The 19,770-nt window shown below is 34.0% G+C and overlaps 1 protein-coding gene across 15 annotated transcripts in view; it reads right to left on the reverse strand.

Annotated features, from left to right (window-relative positions):
• The window catches only part of ARB2A (ARB2 cotranscriptional regulator A), a 480,464-nt gene that overhangs the window by 241,031 nt on the left and 219,663 nt on the right, over positions 1 to 19,770 (reverse strand). For 14 of the 15 annotated variants that reach the window (XM_055233330.2, XM_055233328.2, XM_063612385.1 and 11 more), the window contains one exon: positions 11,806 to 12,024. The exons of the other annotated variant lie outside the window; for it this stretch is intronic. In XM_055233330.2, coding sequence (XP_055089305.1) covers positions 11,806 to 12,024 — 219 coding nt within the window. The remainder of the gene's footprint in view (positions 1 to 11,805; positions 12,025 to 19,770) is intronic. 15 annotated transcript variants of the gene reach the window in all.

The raw sequence follows: 19,770 nt of genomic DNA on the forward strand, positions 1-19,770 counted from the left end.
GTAGTGTATATACAATGCTCCCTGAGCCCAGATCAAAAGAGTTTAAATGAGATAGATCCAAATGTCTCAATGAGGCATTCCTACCCTATTCTAGTTCTCTATTTCAGTTTACATTGTCGCTCATATTGAGTCACCTAATTTTGCATTACCTAACAGACCAACTGAAATATGGTTTCTATTTTTATAAATAAATGTTAATAAACTGCTTTCTTTCATTGTTTCTCTGTTCAGCTCCAGAAAAGAGGCAAAAAACCAGTGTTTTTAGACATGTGGTCCACAAACCTCTGGAGATTCCTGAGATTCTTTCAGGGGACCTGCAAGGTCTCTATTGCATTATAGTATTAAGACATTGTCTATTTCACTGTATTGACATTTGCATTAATCATTAAAAACACAATGAAAAATAAAACTGCCTGTGACTTAGCACCTATGAAGGCAGTGATACCAAACTATACTAGTAGTCATATTCTTTACTGCCACATAAGGGGGGTGGAAGTGGAGGTTGGAGGGAAGCCAACTACACATAAATGTCAATGAAGAGTAAAATTTACCTCTGTTAAATCTCAATCTATGAGTATATATCTGTTTAATATTTTGAGTGATGAAATGAAGGTATACATAAAGCACTTGCATACCAAACTATGCTATGATGATAGTCTGGAGGAAAAGCAGTTGTGCACTTGATTGCGTTTGGAGCTAAAGTAGTTAACTTTCTAATGGAATAGCATTTGTACTTCTAAGACTGATAGACAAATTATGATTATTCAGATTTGGGTAATTTGGAAGGCATTTTCTTGAAAATGAACAAAGTAAGCCTGACAATCCCATCCAAGAAAAACAACGGATGGTATTTGTGGTCAATGATACAAACTGAGCTTTCTTGTTAAAGTTGGAATTTTGGGAAACTTTTATCATCGCTGATAACTTTGAGAGTTTTTTAATTCTTAAAGCTTTTCTGATGATACTGGTGGAAATATTAATGGGTAGGATTTTTTTATACTGTGTAATAAGATGTGTCAACATTTACATGATTTATGTAACTAAGTGAAACAATATTTTCCAAATGACCAATGTATGATGTTACAAAATCATACATGGGTAAAAGATCCATTCAAAGTACAAGACAGACCAATGGATTTTTATGAGTATAAAATGTGTTGTAGACTCCATACTGCAACGAATCTTTAAGAAATAACTTCCTTTTTAGTGTGGGTATAGCATCAAAGAAGAATATACAAAATTATCTGAAAAAGCTATTAAAATCAACCTTTCTTTTACAATTGCATATCTGTTTGAGGCCGAGTTTTCTTCAAAAAACATCAATGAAGACAACATATTATAAGAGAAGAAATACAGAAACAAGTATAAGAATTCAGCTGCCTTCTATTAAGCCAGACATTAAAGAGATTTTCAAAAATGCCATATTTTTCATTGTGTCTTTCATTTTAAAAATATATAGTTATTTCTCATAAAATGCTATTTATGTCATCATAATAGGTTTATTGTTATTTAAAAATAAATATTTTAAAATGTTCTCATTTTTAATTCCTTTCAATAGTAAACATCAATAGATATAACCCATATAAACAATAACCCCACAGTGACCTTAATAAAGTTAAACATAAGCCAATGAGAAAAGACCTTACTCTGCCATAATTCTTCCCATGTTTCCTATGGGAAAGGAGATAGGGAGAGATGAGAAAGGAATTTTTTTTTTTTTTTTTTGAGTCGGAGTCTCAGTCTATCGCACAGGCTGGAGTGCAGTGGCGTGACCTCGGCTAACTGCAACCTCTGCCTCCCCAGTTCAAGCAATTCTCTTGCCTCAGCCTCCAGAGTAGCCGAGACTACAGGCACACACCACCATGCCCAGCTATTTTTGTATTTTCAGTAGAGACAGTGTTTCACCATGTTGGCCACGCTGGTCTTGAAATTCTGACTTCAAGTGATCCGCCTGCCTCGGCCTCCCAAAGTGCTGGAATTACAGGCACAAGCCACTGTGCCCGGTCCCACTGGTTGTTTTCATACACATTAATTTACATCATTTATTCCTTATAAAAGTCTAACAGATATGATTATCCCTAATTTATAGATGTAGGAACTGAAAGAGTGATTTTTGCCTAAAGTCACAGTTGGTAAGCAAAAAAATTAAGATTATAGTATGTATTTGATTCTGAAGTTCTTATTCTTTTTACCATATCGTATTTATGACAGACCCCCCACCACCCTAACTGGTCAGTGTCCAACAAAAACTCATAAATGCAGAGCTTTGGTCTTTATCATAATTTTTGTTTGAAATCCAAAGGTCTAATTCTTGAACTGATTTCTATTTCTTCATTATTGGCTTGTTTTGCCAAATCCAAAGAAGGTTGGGTACACTTAATAATGGCTGATAATTGGCTGGGCGCCGTGGCTCACGCCTGTAATCCCAGCACTTTGGGAGGCCAAGGCAGGCGGATCACGAGGTCAGGAGATCCAGACCATCCTGGCTAACACGGTGAAACCCTGTCTCTACTAAAAATACAAAAAATTAGCCGGGCACGGTGGCGGGTGCCTGTAGTCCCAGCTACCCAGGAGGCTGAGGCAGGAGAATGGCGTGAACCCAGGAGGCAGAGTTTGCAGTGAGCCGAGATCGTGACATTGCACTCCAGCCTGGGCAATAGAATGAGACTTTGTCTCAAAAAAAAAAAAAAAAAGAAAAGATAAAAGAAAAAACAAATGGCTGATAACTGAGCTTCCAACACAATGTACTAATTTTCCAGTGTCAGCACACTTCAGTATAATATTCAAGAGTTCTTACAATCTCATGCTACTCAACATCAAAGGGTAGATTTACACAAATAGGCAAAGGTCTGTCTTCATAGGTTCATGTAAACAAATAATATTCATTGGCCGGGCGCGGTGGCTCACACCTGTAATCCCAGCACTTTGGGAGGCCGAGGCGGGCGGATCACGAGGTCAGGAGATCGAGACCATCTTGGCTAACACGGTGAAACCCCGTCTCTACTAAAAATACAAAAAAAAAAAATTAGCTGGGCGGGGTGGCAGGCGCCTGTAGTCCCAGCTACGCAGGAGGCTGAGGCAGGAGAATGGCGTGAACCCCGGGGGGCGGAGCCTGCAGTGAGCCGAGATCGCGCCACTGCACTCTAGCCTGGGTGAAAGCGCAAGACTCCGTCTCGGCCAGGCGCGGTGGCTCACGCTTGTAATCCCAGCACTTTGGGAGGCCGAGGTGGGCGGATCACGAGGTCAGGAGATCGAGACCACGGTGAAACCCCGTCTCTACTAAACATACAAAAAAAAAAATTAGTCGGGCGTGGTGGCGGGCGCCTGTAGTTCCAGCTACTCAGAGAGGCTGAGGCAGGAGAATGGCGTGAACCGGGGAGGCGGAGCTTGCAGTGAGCCGAGACTGCGCCACTGCACTCCAGCCTGGGCGACAGAGCGAGACTCCGTCTCAAAAAAAAAAAAAAAAAAAAAAGAGCGAGACTCCGTCTCAAAAAAAAAAAAAAAAAGCAAAACAAAACAAAAAATAATATTCATTAATCAAACCTTTATTTTAAAAATCTCCTGTGTGTCAGTTGTAGTGGCATGCACCTATAGTCCCAGCTACTTGGAAGGCTAAGGCAGGAGGATTGCTTGAGGCAGGAGATCTACACTGCAGTGAGTTATGATGTCATCACTGCATTCTAGCCTGCGTGACAGAGTAAGACCTTGTCTCAAAAAAAAAAAAAAAAAAAGGAAAGAAAGGAAAGGAAAGGAAGGGGAAGGGAGGAAAGGAAAGGGAAAGAAAAGGAAAAGGGGAAAGGGAAAGGAGAAAAAATATCTACTGTGTTTACTAGGTTTTGAAAATATAAAACATGACAATGTAAAGGTTAATTTCTGGTAATTAAAACAAAATTATGGCCCTTTAAAGACTTTAAAATTAATCAGGCTTGATCACAGTTTCCCTTTTAAATGAAAACTCTAAAATGAAGAAACAGGTATGCTTTGGTGAACAGTTAATGATTATATTTTAAGACTCCCTTATTGAATTGTTAGAAAATGCATGTAATAGTGACCTCATCAGGAGGGAGCCACTCCTCTCCTGGCCTCATATGGAGGCACTTCAGCTAGAGTTAACATTCTTAGTTTCTCTCCCTATATCCCATTCTTTCTTTCCCTCATGAAGAATGTGACTTATCTGATTAGCACATTTAGGAAAAGAAACCGAACATGCTCAGCTCAGCTCTTCAGGGCATCTTCCAAATAGGTTGCAGAAAGGATGAATTCTAGTTTACTTTCTACCACATGAAAGGCAAAGGGAATGCTTGCAGGTTAAGGGGAAAAATTCATTTTGGGGGGAATATATCCGGAAGTCCATTAGCTACAGATCTAAATCAAATTTTCCAGTTGAACTGTATCAAATTTTAATGCTGGTGTTTTGTTTCCTTTTGTCTGATTCCTATGTAGTATTGCTCACTGAGTTACAAACTGCGGAGTGTAGCACTGAGGTACTACTTTGGAACAATGTTGTACTGTAGTACAAAAACATATTTGGTCTTTGTCCTTGGTTCCTGGAACAGAGCTCCTAAAACGCTTGAAATTTCATGAGTCATAGAGTGTCTTTTGTTATTCATAACAATCCCCTGAAAAAAATCCATCACTGAGTTTATGCTAATGAGGTGACTTAGACTGGGGCCTTTAGATAGCCTCAGGATGGGACTGGTCACCAGAAAGACCCAGTGATTAGAGGGTACTTTCAGCCTCACCCACTAGTGTCCAGGAACGAGAGAGCTTCCAGGTTAGTAAACACACTCATGTGCAGCTGGGAGGGTGGCATGCCGAGAGAGGGGATGGAAGCTCAGTGTGCCCTTTCCCACATACCTTGCTCTATGCATTTCTTCCATTTGATTGTCCCTAAGTTGCATCCTTTATAATAAACTGGTAAACAGAAGTATTTTCCTGAGCTCTGTGAGTCATTCTAGCAAGTTATTGAAACTGAGGAGGTGGTAGCAGGAACCCCTAATATACATTCAGTTGGTCAGAAGTATGAGTGGCTCCTCCAGGACTTGTGACTGGTGTCTGAAATGGGGGCAGTCCTGTGAAACTGAACTCTTTAGGTAGATAATGTTAGAACTGACTTGAACTATTGGGCACCCAACAGAAATTACAGAATTGGTTGGCATCAGAGAAAACACTCAGAAAGATACTGAAAGGTACAAGGGCCAGGGACCTTAAGAATTGGATTAGTTCTCAATTGAGTCTGAACTTGAGAAATGATGTTATTTATTAGCCCTAAAGCCCCAAGACTGTGTGCCGGATGCTATGTTTGCTTTACACATATTATTATTATTTAGAGATGAAGTCTTGCTATATCAGGTTTTGAGTTTTGCTAGACTCAAACTCCTAGGCTCAAGAGATGCTCCCACCTCAGCCTCCTGAGTAGCTGGGACTATATCCATATGCTATGGCACCTGGCTACATATATTATTATCATTCTACTTTTCAGACAAAAACTCAAGTGAAGGGGTGTTAACTTGAGGTCACACTATATTAAATGGAAGAGCTGGAATTCAAACTCAGGTCTATCGGACTGCTTTTTTTTTTGAGACGGAGTCTCGCTCTGTCGCCCAGGATGGAGCGCAGTGGCGTGATCTCGGCTCGCTGCAACCTCTGCCTTCTGGGTTCAAGTGATTCTCCTGCCTCAACCTCCCGAGTAGCTGGGATTACAGGCACCCACCACCATGCCTGGCTAATTTTTGTATTTTTAGTAGCGACAGGGTTTCACCATGTTGGCCAGGCTGGTCTCGAACTCCTGACCTCAGGCAATCTGCCCACTTGGCCTCCCAAAGTGCTGGGATTACAGGCGTGAGCCACTGCAACCCAGCCTCGGACTGCATTTTTAACCTCATCTCCATATTACATCTCTACAATGGTATGATTCTGAACGTTATTCATACATTAAAACAAGAAATAAAAAGTTATTACCACAATTTGCCTTCAATGGCTACAAGCTTTGAGTTGATATAGAAAAATATAAATGCCTTGGAATGTATTATAGAAAACATTTACAATAATACATTTTTATGCTGATTATTAAGATACTAACTAAGCCTCTTTTTCTTCTTTCCAGCTATATTTTAAAAGATCTGGGGGCAAAAAAAAAAAAAGAGACTAAAGATAGAGTTTATTGGGGTACACAAGTTTCTAAGGGAAGCAAAATCCGATATGAACAGCAGCAGCCCCTTGTGGTCTAAGGGGAAAAATAGTGTATCTGTAGTTATGGAGGGTGAAAATATGTTTTTTAAAAGAATATATATACATATTTAGCCATTTGACTTAGTTCTCAACCCAACACATTAAAAAACAGATGCTTTAAAAAATAATCTGTTGCCAAGATGCTTGTTAAAATTTTATCAGTTGAAATATTAAAATTCATTATGAATTAACACATTATAGAAAAATAAAATGTTTTTGTTTCATCGTTTTACAAAGTACTATAACCAGTGGTGATTAACACTGGGAATTTTGTGTCTTGATATGTGTTGCTCAAAAAGAAACTAAATTTATAGGATTACCACTAAATTGATGACATTTTCTGTCTTCACTCTTGAATTCTGTTGGCAGATGTTTTTGAGAACAAAAAATTCCATCTTATTACAAAACATATTAAGCAGGTTTTCCTGCCAGGCAAGTCTGACATGATGTTTATTGCCTAGACCAAATCAATCCCCTTAACAAGCCATAATATATGCTAGCAAGTACACTATTTCATAGTTAAGAAAACTTGCCACATAAAACAGTAAGTTCTTTTATCTCTCATGCTCTGCTCCTAATGTCTCAGAAAAGTGCTACATAATCTACTAGTTAGTCATATCTATTTATACTCAGTAAGCAAAATAAAATTATACTTTGCTAATCTTAAAGTTTTAGGCCTGAATTCTACTTTACTTTTGCCTGGGTATACTAGATATTTGCAAAAATTTGAAAGGAGACTGGCTATTTACAAGATACTAGAGAAAAGAAAATCCAAATACTTGAATATACTTGGCAAATAAAATAGTTTCAGAAATTAAACAATCATTGTTTGTAATACAAATAAATTGAACTTGGTTGCTAAAACACTGGATAGAAATGACTTCAGTGGCATTTGCACAGAAGAGATTCAGAACTGTGAACATACCCCAGTCAGAACATCAAAAACGTATTTTTGGAAAGAAAGCTTTAGTTTATCAGAGTTGGCTATTTTCTAAACAACTGCAAAAATTCACATGAATGCTGAAAAAAATCAATCAGAAAACTAGGCAACACCAACTATCTTACAAATTAAAGAATAAGATTTTTGATGGATGTCAACAAATAACATAAATATTTAAGCATCTCTATGTGCAATTCCAGGCTTTGCTAAGATTCCTATTCTGTAAATGCTTCTTTCACATTTGGACTTTTCGTTTTGTGTCCATGTAATTCTCTTCCCCTCTATCCTCAGCATCTGTTTTTGCTTTCTTTCACATGCTGGGTCTAATTCTTCTACTTTACTTCCCATCAGCAGAGTCTACAAATAAGTCTCACTTTAGGAAAGAGATGTTCAAGCACTTCCAACTCAACATTAGACAGATCAGCATCAAGTCACTTTCGACTATACTCTACACATAGTCTCTCAAATTCTATTAACTGACCTTCCTTGATTTACTTGTCCTCTTATGCTCCAGTTTGATACCAGAATAATCTTCATTCCTATGCTGCAGGTTCTTTTATCTAGGTATCACTTAGGCCTAATCTTTTTGTTTTGTTCTCCATCCAAGGGATTAAATTCTAGTATCAGTTCCTGACTCCCTCATAATATGCTCTGTACTAATGCAAAAAGCAGCACATATCTGCTTTTAAGGATTGACATGCAATGCCAAAACATATAAAGCATGCTCAAAGATCTAAAGGATTATGGGAAGATCTAGGAGAGGCAGGAAAATAATTGGTAATATTAATTAAATTATTAGACAAAAATACAAGAGACATATCAAGATAGTACCTGGTAAATTCCATGTAAATTAGCTAATCATTATAAATTCCATGAGTCTCAGTAAGGAGAGGTCATTGGTTATAGTGAGAGGAAGAGATGGAATTTCAGATAGGCACTTATAACGTGGGTTATAAGTGGATAGAATTTTGGATTCAGGAAAGAACAGGAATTGAAGTTACGGATTCCATAAAGCACAAAGTTTGTACAGGGTAGAGTAACCCCAGTAGCCTGGCTGTACTCTTAAGAGCAAATGTGTAACACAGAAATTGCAATGGGTCAGGTTGAAACATTTCCATTTTCATCCATAATTTTAGCAGTATAACGACATAGCTCAAAAGGAAAATAGGATATTCTACTTTTATATATTCAGATGAAAATATATAGTTCAAGGTATCAAATAATGACCTTATATCATTAATTTTTGGGTTGTAATCTCAGCTCCTGGATTGAGTAGGAAGTCAACAATTGTAGTGCTGTTTGACTTTTTGTTTTGGTTTGTTGGAATGTTTCCTCATAGAAAATCAAGCTGCACACTTTAATAATGCAGGACATATTTTAAAAAGTAGTAGTTGTAGTGTGGGGTTTTAATCCTGGCTCTACCACCTTATTTAAAATTTATTGTGAAAGATCTGCTCTACAAATACTTATTATGAAGACTCTGTTGTAGGCTCTGGGATACAGTAGTGAGCAAAACAGACTAAGTGCATGCCCTCATGAAGCTTATATTAAGAACTAGGTGACCTTTGAAAAATTACTCAAAGGGGTGTGTGTCTGTGTGTGTGTGTGTGTGTGTGTGTGTGTGTGTGTGTTTATGGTACAGTCTTCATTAGTTGCAATGGAAAGTGGCAGAGGGGAGGATATGATAGCTCCTGCTCCTGGGGCAGGGTCCCCAGACTGAGTTTCCACCCTCCAAAAGCTAAAAATTTTTGACCCACAGTCTGATCTGTAAATTTGGATCAGTATTAGTCATACTATTTGTAGAGAATATATAAATATATATACATATTTATAGAAATACTTACATTTATACATACAAATTGTTTATAAACATTTAATAAATAGAGTCCATTAAATAATAGCTGGTCAAAAATCTATCTTTGTCATCAAATATTGTTTACTATATTGTATCATACATTTACTATACATGGCTTAATTTTCAAATTTCAGATACATATTTTGTTTTCAATCTACAGAACAATGTGGTAAAGAAGAAAGAGGGGAAGAATCTACAGTAATTACTAGTCCTGGTTTCAACAAGTAGATTTATTATCTACCATTTACTAGCTTAGTGATCCTAGACTAACATTTGTATATCAGTTTCCAACTATAAAATCAGGACAAAATGATGTGATTCAAATATCTACCTATTAGGCTGTCACAAAGAATAGAAGATAACTGTAAATTGGTAGGAAGTATATAAATAAAAGTTAATTTAGTTCCATCATATAAAATGCTCTGTGTCTGAAAATTACAAACACTTGGTATTGGGAGATATGTAGAGAGAAGAAGAGCACTAGTAGAAGTCATTTATAGAGTGGATCAAAATTACTAAGGAATTAATACGCCTTACACAAAATGAACCATTCTTCTCTTTCCCACTACAAGGCCAAAACTTACTATCTAGAAGTATGTTTGAAGAGTGTCAGCATATCTCTGCTATTTTACAAAATTCCAGAAGATTTTAAGAGAAATGATGTTTACTAAGAAAAAACATTTCATAACTAAGACCATCGATACAAAGTTGTATTATGTGTTTGGGCCTATTTTTGTCTTTTGATGCTTTTGTTGGGAACCTGAATTGATGAGTGAAATGGGACAAAGAGGCAAAAAGACTTAGAAAAGAGGGAAAAATGACAGGAGTTTAAAAGAGAGAAAATAATTAAAAAGAAAACAAAAGGAAAGAGAGCAGGTCTTAACAATGAAGCAACATAAAAAGAATGTTGTTTCCTTGGTATAAGAAAAAATAGATGCGAGGAAAAACAAAGCAGATGTGAAAAACAGAATAAAGAAAATGCATGCATAAAGAGAACAAAAGAAAAAAAGCAAAGCAATGGTGACAAGAGAAAGACAAAATAGGAAGAAATAAACTTACGGGACAGATGTCTGATATCTGAGATAGACACTTAATCTGTACATGTCATAGGCAAAAAAAAATTGTTTAAGAAGAAATAAACTTAATATACAATATCATTTTGTTCGCATTTTACATAAACAAGTAGGTATTCCTTATGATTTTACATTTCAAAAGCCTTATATGATTCATTTCTGGAATCTGGATATCAGAAGTAATCTTTTAAAAATTTTAACCTGTCATAAGATGGTGGTTTACAGACTGGATCATATAGAAGGAAGCTTAGTACAACTGATAGAGAAGACAGTAACATCATGACCCCGATGTAATTATATAAAAGAAAGGGGGTGATATAACCGCATTGGAACAAACAAGCTACTTATTGCTTCTAAATATAATAAGCGTTCTTGCTTTTCAAATAATATATTAAATAGTGAGATAGTTTCTAAAAATTTAAATATTATAATCTGCTTGATTCATTATATGAACTGCTTTGAGAATTCTTTTTCAGGATACATTTTTGGGGTCTTCAGAATATATATGCTGTTTTCACCACTGCTTAACTGTCATAGCTTACTCAATAGACTGACCTATAAATAAAATGTTTTGAATGTTTAAAGTACAATTCCAAAAAGTAGAGTGATTATGCCATGAACTAGAATAATATAGAAAATAAAAACTTAGAAAGCAATATATTTCCCCTAAAAGGTGGTATGAAACATTTTATTAATGATCTTCTAAAGTAAATGTAAAAATAGCTCAAGTTGAATAATCTGAAATGTTACTACTATCCTATTGTATAATTTATAAAATGTTATTTTCTCTATGTTTAAATGTTCTGAATTGCTCACTTTTGAGGACTATTTCAATATACTATTTTTCTTAACCAGTAGCATTTTCAACATGCTTTACTATTAAACTTCTAGCATCCATAATAAGGGCTTTGAAAATTGACAAATGTCTCATATATATAATTTACAGTATGTATGTCAAGCTTCTGAATATGTCCAAGTGTAAATAAAATTGTTTGTGCCCCCTACAGAATTAGAAATCCTTGGGCAACACTGCTCTAATGATCCCATACTGTTAGTACTACAAAGTGTAAAAGTTCGCTGGGTAGGACAAGAGAAAAGGACAGAGTTCCCACATTATGCTATCCCTACACTATTTTGGCTTAAGTATTTATTAAGATATTAATTACTCTTCCTCCCTCTATCTGCCTTTAGACATTAGGCTGAGACACTGTAGATAGTTGCTCATTGTAAAACAATGCATTATCCAGTAAACCTTACCCCCCAAGATGAATGTTTTGTATGGAGCATTATTAATTCAGCGGGTAATATGTCTTAGAATTGTTAGGCTACATATACTCCCTCTTATGGACAACATAATGGCATGTTATGCTGATGCTATGTTTCCTTAAAGAAACAGCGTGTTTGGAAACTGCCTTCTGCATCCATCACAATAAAATTATTTTAGAAAACTTTTCTTGAGGTAGTATGTGACACAAAAGGAAATAGAATTTGCATTTGTGACTTCTACAAAATGTCACACTGAAATAAGAATGATGCGTTTTGTAATTCTGAATTAAAAAACCCATTTAATCCAAGTAGACAACCATGGGAAATAAATGACGAAAAATAAAAAAAAAATATTCTTGAAGAAAAACAAAACAATCTATATAAAATAAAATATATACAAGGTAAAGAAAATAGTAAAGGAAAGTAGTGATCTCACTCACTCTGATATACAATTGCATCATTTCTTTTTCTCTTTGGGGGTTACGATACTTCTCATAGAAATCACGTCGCTTCTTTGTTTCTTTAGAAACTTTATCTTTTCTTTCCCGTTTTTCTGCTGGTTCATCTGAACTATCAGATGATGACTGTACGTGTATCTTCGGCTTTTCTACTTCAATATAGTTTTCATTGGGATTTAGTACTATTACTCCATATCCTTCCTGTTTTGAAATGAAAGAAGGTAGCATAATTTAAATCTTATAATCCATTTCAATTTTCAAAAAAGTTCTTAAAATTTCAGTCTAAGCAATTTTTATATAGTTGCATATTCATTAAAATACTCCTTTAGGCAAGATTATGATTTTATTTTTTTCAAAAGAAAGTCATTTAAAATTGTTTGCCTTTATTGTGTATATAAATAAGCATTTATTATTTATAAGAACAAAGAACATAATTGCAACATAAAGATTATAAAGCTTAAATTAAAAAACTAATTCAGATATCTCAGAACCCAAAAAAATGACTGAAATAAATTAGCAAATAATTTATTTTCAAGTATACTTTCAAATTATATTAATATTTATACTATCTGTTTTGAGAAAACAACCTCTGAAATTGAAGTTTACAATTCAAACTACATTTTTTTGTATATTTTTCTTTACAATGGCCCTTTCAAGAGCATTTTTAATTTGTCTGAACAATTAAAAATAAGCAGCTAAAAAGGAATAAATTTGATTTAACATTCCAAAACCATCCATATCTACATTATTATAAAGACATAACATCTACCTGTGTACCTTGAATTTTATTTACTTCTTTTCTCACAGGAGGCCAGAAAAATCATAGAGCAAAATAAGCCACTGTCTTTCTATAATGTATGGAAGCAAGTCTTTAATCTTCAAATTTCTTTCATTTTTCAACCTACCATAAAAATTCTCTTTATTAAAAACTACAATCAGGAAATAAGCAAGGTTCCAAAGTTAAAAAATACAGCTTGTTGAGCTATTAAGGCTTTTTAAAAAAAATTTGTAAAACATATGTTTTCCTGTCTCATTTCTTTCTAGCCTGGCAAACATTTCTGTGGTTATAATTAAGAAAACGTTTGATATTTATATTATGTCTAATGGAATAAGCTAACCATGAGAAAATTATAGAGAGGGATAAACAATAACCACTGACCAGCATGGGTAACACAAATTTTTGAAGCTATTATATATCTTGTCTTTTCTATTCAGTTATGTGTTGTGAGGTTCCAATTATGTCCTTGTAAAATACTATAAGGTCTTATGTATGATATTATAATAAAAACATACGAGCTACAGAAAATAGCTCACAAAATCTATTTATTAGAAAATCTATTTAATATAAAATAAAACTTATAAAATCTCATCCTTACTTAAAATAGGTAGTATATATAGTATTTCAAGACAGTAACTGTAGAATCTTCTACTTGAAGTTTAAATTTTAAATTCTTTTTTTGCCAAACCAACCATAAGATGATTTTAAAAAATTGACAGCAGTAATAGTAAACCAGTATTAGCACAGACTCAATTATCTTATTTTAAAATATGCTGCATTACTGCACATGGTTGGTTTTTTTAAACAGTTGATTTCACAAACTACTTACAAACTTCTTTGGAATTGTTTTCTATTTTTTCCTCCATCAGATGATATTATTGTCTAAAACGATTATTTAGTTTGGAAATTTTCAAGATCACTGAAGTTCTGATTTTAATGATAGGACTATTAAGATATAGTCATCTTACATATATGAAAACTATATAATAATATATAGCAAACTGATTTACAAAACACCACCCATTCTTCAACAGATGTTCAAATAAAGCTTTTAGAATAATGCTTCTTTCACAAAAGGCTTATAAAACACTTTACACATTTTGTAATTTAAACATTCTACATCAAAGCAAAAGAGAATTTTTTTTTAAAGTTTCTTAGCTCTAAGTCAAAAGTTTTACCAACAAAAGATATTTTATTTGGTCCTGCTTTATTCTAATCTGTACAGCTATTCAAAAGTCTTGTAATTCATTGTGATCACTGTCAGGTAGACAGATTGTCACTTGGTGATTTTCTACAGTTGGACACACTTGACTAGTTATTAAAATCACATTTGAAGGAAGTTCCCACCCCTCTTCCTTGTGCCTCTTACAACTTTTCACGCCCTTCTCAAATTTCAGCTATAACTTCTCCTCCCACCAAAAGTAAGTTAAAGAACACTGTTGCACTCTGCTAAACAGGGTGAAATAGAGGCATTCAGTACACTGTCTCTGGTGTAAGGAACATAGTCAAAAAAGGTCACCATAGGCCAAAAAGAAAATTGCCTCCTTACTAGATTCTGTACCGTGAGTAAGTGGTCTCCTGTCATGTTTCTTCCCTGCCTTCTCTGAGTGAACTGAACTTTAAACACACATACACACACACACACACCACACACACATACACACACACACACACACACACACACACACCCCACCCTCTCATACTCAGGAGTTAACATTAGCAAGACCAAAATAGAATCTTAAAATTAGTAGAGATTAAAATAGTGATATACTACATTTTAATGATAATATGAAAAATTTCAAATTCAAAAACTTCACTCAAGGTAAAAGAGTGGGACTTTAATAAACTGAAATAACATGGCATCATCTTTGTATAATGAATAAATCTCAAATAAAGGTAAACTCTTTGAACAAAATTTACAGTCACCAGAATTATAAAACTATTATCTTATTACTTAATCAATAAAAATAATATTTTCATATCTGGCTTATTTGAGCAGAACTTTAAACTTCAATTTTTAGAAATCATAGATTGAAAAATTATCATGTCTACTTAATTTTAAATAGACTCTGAAATTGGATATGTTCTATGTAAATAAGTATTTAAAAAAAGGCATTTATAAATCATCAATGAAGCAGTATTTGTCTAAGTAACTGAAAATTACATGACTCATTTGTTCAATATCATAAAGGCACAATGTCAATGTTTCACTTAGGCATCAACAGATGAGAAATGATTCTATTTTTAAATCACCACTATATAAATCAATTGAAGATTTGTTATCATTTAGATTTCAACAATGGATGTTTCTATTTAAACACCCAAACTATTTAGAAAATATTTTATCCTTTAGATATTTCAGATTGCCAATTTAATTAATGTGACAACAATCAAGAAATACTCAGGAACATTCTCTGTAGAAATGAGAGCTGATTTTAATAAATGTCTTTGTTGCAAATCCAATTACCGTTCTGTAAAAAAACTAACATTTACAATTAAAATATTTCTGTTAAATTAATTAATGCAATATTCACAGAGATCATTCATAACCATTTTGTAATGAGTAGCAGAAAGCAAGAGTAAGAAAATAAAGTTAACTATCCCACCTATGTGCTCTAATCAGAGATATATAGTAAAACTTAATGTTTTCCTTCTTTTCTCTGTCATATGTAACACTGACAAAAATTTCCTTTATATAAGCTACAAAGATTTTTGCCATGTCAACATCAATATATGGAAACTAAAGAGTCAAAGAAAATAAAGTAAAACAAAGCAAAGACAAAATGTCACTAGTTAAATTTTACTGTTTTAAATTGAATAATATCAACTTCTTCAAAAATCAGAGTAAATACCATTTAAAAAAGTGATTCTTTCCATTCCCAGTAACTCAATCAGCACACAACAAAATTAGTAAGAAGAGATGCTAGTGTGACCTTTCACGAATGTACCCGTAAAGTTTTATGAAACTACACTATAATATCAGGCATCAAGTATAATATCTTAAAAGAACTGTGGGTTGCTACTCTACTAAGGAAGGCTCCATAACTATGCTTAGACTCTTAAACATTTTATATTGAAGTATTTCTTTTATATTTAATTATTCCTTAAGTATGCTACATTTCTTATAAGATAAAAAGTTAGGTCATTTCAAATATACATCGAAACCCTTTCTCTTATCTTTGAAAAGATAAAATGATCAAATGATTATCTAGCATTCTACAACTAAATAAATAAAACTTCTGGCATTCTTTATAATGATTTACCAAATCAATTCCAATATCCAACATTTCAAAAGACAAAGCATACATAAAGTTGTTAATTAACTCATGTTTGATAACAGTCTAGTAGAAATTAAGGTGATCAAGACGATATATATTGGTAAAAGTAAGCTTTATATCTTTAATTCATCTCATTCCATTTTTATACTTTTGTTGCTATAATTCTACTTTCATTTTCAGACCTGTGTTTACAAGGTATTAACCATGGGATCTTAATCAGAAACCCTTAAAAGTTCATTCCTAGACATAGCATTTTATTCAGCACAAGTACTTGTGATTTAAATAGAATACACAGGTCTTTAGGCGTTCTTTACTTTGAAGTCTGTAGATGCACTTACTAATAAATAATAAACCATTTATCATTCAACCAACAAATGATGGCTTAGGTCAGAGAGATCTAAAACAAACAGGTGATGCCAAACACAACCAAAAAGGAAAACTTTGATAGACAAATTATATCAGTACAAATACGCACTTATCAAGAAGGTTCTGTAAACAGATAAAAATCTTAAAATGCCCGACCAAAACCAGACTTCTGACCCCAAATGAAATCTGATAAAACTGAAGACTTATCCATGTTAATTTACCTAGTCATTACCAATTATAAGAAAAATGGAAAACAGGCAAATTCTACATCTTTTCAAGTATCTTGTGGTTGGCTAAATAAAAAATCAGCTGAAAGTACTTGGCTCTGCATATTAACCTGACAATACTGCAAGACACATGTGACCAGAGAGGTCAGGGGTTAGAGTGGAATCCTTTGACCTATGGAACTATCTGTTTTGGTCTTCAGGCAAGGCTCTGTAAGAGATCATTTTACATAAATTTATCAATCATATTTCTCAAGTTCAGCATTCTATATGCTTGGTTTGAAAGAAGACAGGTGCTCATCCTCAAGGGAAATGAAACCCAAAGTGCTTTATCTATAAACGACATCTACCCATAGACAAACCACTGTCCATTCATCTTTTCTGAAAGATGTATGTTGTATTTATTCTCATCTTTTTCCAAGAAGGGTATGTATATGTCACTGTTGCAACATCCTAGGTGCAACAGTGAGATGAGGTCATGACAACCAATCAGAAGTCACTAGTGAAGCGTTAAAGTAAACATAGCTGTTGGAGCTGCAGCTCTGCTTGAAAAATGCCCCCTCCATTATTTTAGCAATTTTCTCAAGACGTGACCTGGGACTGAAACGCGTGAAACGTCACTTGACTCCGTTTTGTGTTTCTTCTCAGTGTCCATTTAGGTAACAGTACTCTACTAATATTTTGAAAAATGTTCTTCATAACCATACTTTAACTTGTAGCTTCATGAAATCTAATGCTATGTGTGTTCCATGGTATAAAAATACCACAATATGGACCAACATAGTTTATCCCAGTTAAGTTTCCAACTTCAAATAGCTCATCAAGTTAGTCAGTAAAAGAAAACATGCCACAAAAAGTTTTCAGAGGACCACCTGTTGTCTATTATTTTTACATAGCACTTACTCATAAATCATAACACAGGGTAATTAATCAAGCTGTCAAAGAGAAGGTCAAAGGTTATATGGTAGAGTCAGAAGGTCATGCATGGGCTGATAGAGGTCAGGGTCACACTGCATTCCTCATTATCAAGTTGGGATGAGAGACGGCCCAAGCAAACAAAAGTGAAAGCAGATGGAGAAGTGAGTGGATAAAAAAAAAAAAAAAAAAAAAAAGAAAATTTCACAAACAAAAAGAAAAGTGAAAGAAGACTGTCAGCTGCCTTCAAATAGAGAATAGAAGGGAAAAGAAATACACTGAAATGTGCTCAAAGGAGCTCAAGAACATAAAGAAACTACAGTTTTATTAATTAAATAAACTGAATATAACTTTTCTTGGCCATTTTATTAGTAGATACTAAGCAATATTAGAAAATACGTGTTCGGCATCTCTCTACCTTCTCCAGTTAGATTAATTCAGGTAAGGCAAAGAGTTCCATGGATGAAGAATAATTTACAAAAACAAACAAACAAAAAACTTACAATAAGAGAGTTTTTCCCCCTAATATTGTGTGAGGGTTATAACACAGATGCAGATAGTTTTAAGCCATACAACAGATAAATTCTTGAGTATGATACAAAGATACCCATAAACACAAATGTATCATAAAAGTTCTTCTGAATAACAAAACAGTTATAAAATATTCTATTATTACATTGGCCTGAATTAGATGCAGAATACTGTGCAAAATTAGCTGTCACCCTTTGCTCAAAATCTTTGTTAATCTCATTTTGAATGTTTGCAGCTTTATCAACACATGCATCAATGTCAGCTCCTTGGTTACTGAACCGCTGTAGTTGGAAGAAGATATAATTAAAATGTTTTGGCACAGAAAAGGTGAAATTGTATCTTCCCTTGTTCCCTTAGGAGTCTGTAAAACATGAAGGATGTATTGACAAACACACACCCTTGTCTCCAGTTCTGACATGTCAGGTCATCCAAGCACTATTTATTTTAAAACATGCGCTTTGCACTTACCCATATTATCACCCACTCCATTTCTAACTTTTCCTGGGTTTTAGAACATTATGTTGCTTAAATTTTGCAAATTTCTCTTCTATTCACAATTTACTTATGGAAAGATTCTATAAATGCACAATAGTACCATTAATACATTTACCATTCATTTTTGAGGACAGAAATATGATGTAATACCATAGTTTCGTGAAATCTTTTAAAGTCTTTGCTTCTCATTCTCACAAAATGACACAAAGGTATACCCACACATTTATACATTAAACTAAAAAGAAGTAACAAGTTAAAACTGTTGCCCAATCAATGATATATCAAAATCCCTAAATGAATTTAGGAAATCGAACAGATACCTCTTCATTACATGGTCTAAAGAAGACTTGGATGGGCAGATTCATCACATTAACTTTACTATTCCTCATGCTAGTTATGCCTGTACATTTTAAAATGCTGAATGAAAGTCCAATGTTCTCCTAACTTCTTGTGAAAATCTATTATAAAGTTGTGTAAATATAGTAGTTCTCAAACATCTCTGGTAGCCACATGGGCTTTCAAAATATCACTTTGACCCAATCATATATCATACAAACATATGCTTAAGTTTTTAAGCTAATCATAAAAGCTGTTTAACAATTACAGTACCCAAATCATTCTATATTAAATATACCACCTTTCTCTTTCTTCTTTCAATTAAAATATCATGTGTTTAAACTATTTTCATTGTTTTTTCAAGAATATATCAGTGCTTGTGGTGCTAGAGTCCACTTGCAAGTATGAGGACATAATGAAGCATTCTATTCATCCAGTCAATAATTCATGAAACACTGATTTCATACAACAAACATTTAATAAGCAACTACTATCTACCAAGCACTATGCTACTTATACTTAAGAGTCTACCTGTATCCTATACTTACAGTCACTTCTCATTTTAAGATATTTTCATTCAGTAGAAAATTTTAAATCCAAATCATATACAAATTCCTAAAATGTCTATATGAGACCATTTTATTTTTCAAAAAGAGGGAAATGTGAAAAGGAAAAAAGGAGAAAAGGGTAATGATAAAATGCTCCTAAAACCAGGCTAACTAGATTTTCAAGGATGATTAACCTTAAATGGTAAGTTAAGTTTGTGTTTGTGTTAACAGTGGTATTTAAACTTACTCTGTAACAATGAAAATGTAATGTTTGAGGATGTGTGTTTGTGTGTGTGTGCATGTTGTGTTGTATACATTCATATATTTTAACAAGTAACATCATTTCACAATCTAAGGGAAAAGCTTCAATACACATGTATCTCCCAACAGGTGCAAATGAGTATAGCTATGAATTTCTCTTCCCACAGTGACCTATGTCAGAAGATCTTCTCATACTTCTTCTGCTAAATAATTTA

The sequence above is a fragment of the Symphalangus syndactylus genome, chromosome 11, assembly GCF_028878055.3.
Source record: "Symphalangus syndactylus isolate Jambi chromosome 11, NHGRI_mSymSyn1-v2.1_pri, whole genome shotgun sequence".
NCBI lineage: Eukaryota > Metazoa > Chordata > Mammalia > Primates > Hylobatidae > Symphalangus > Symphalangus syndactylus.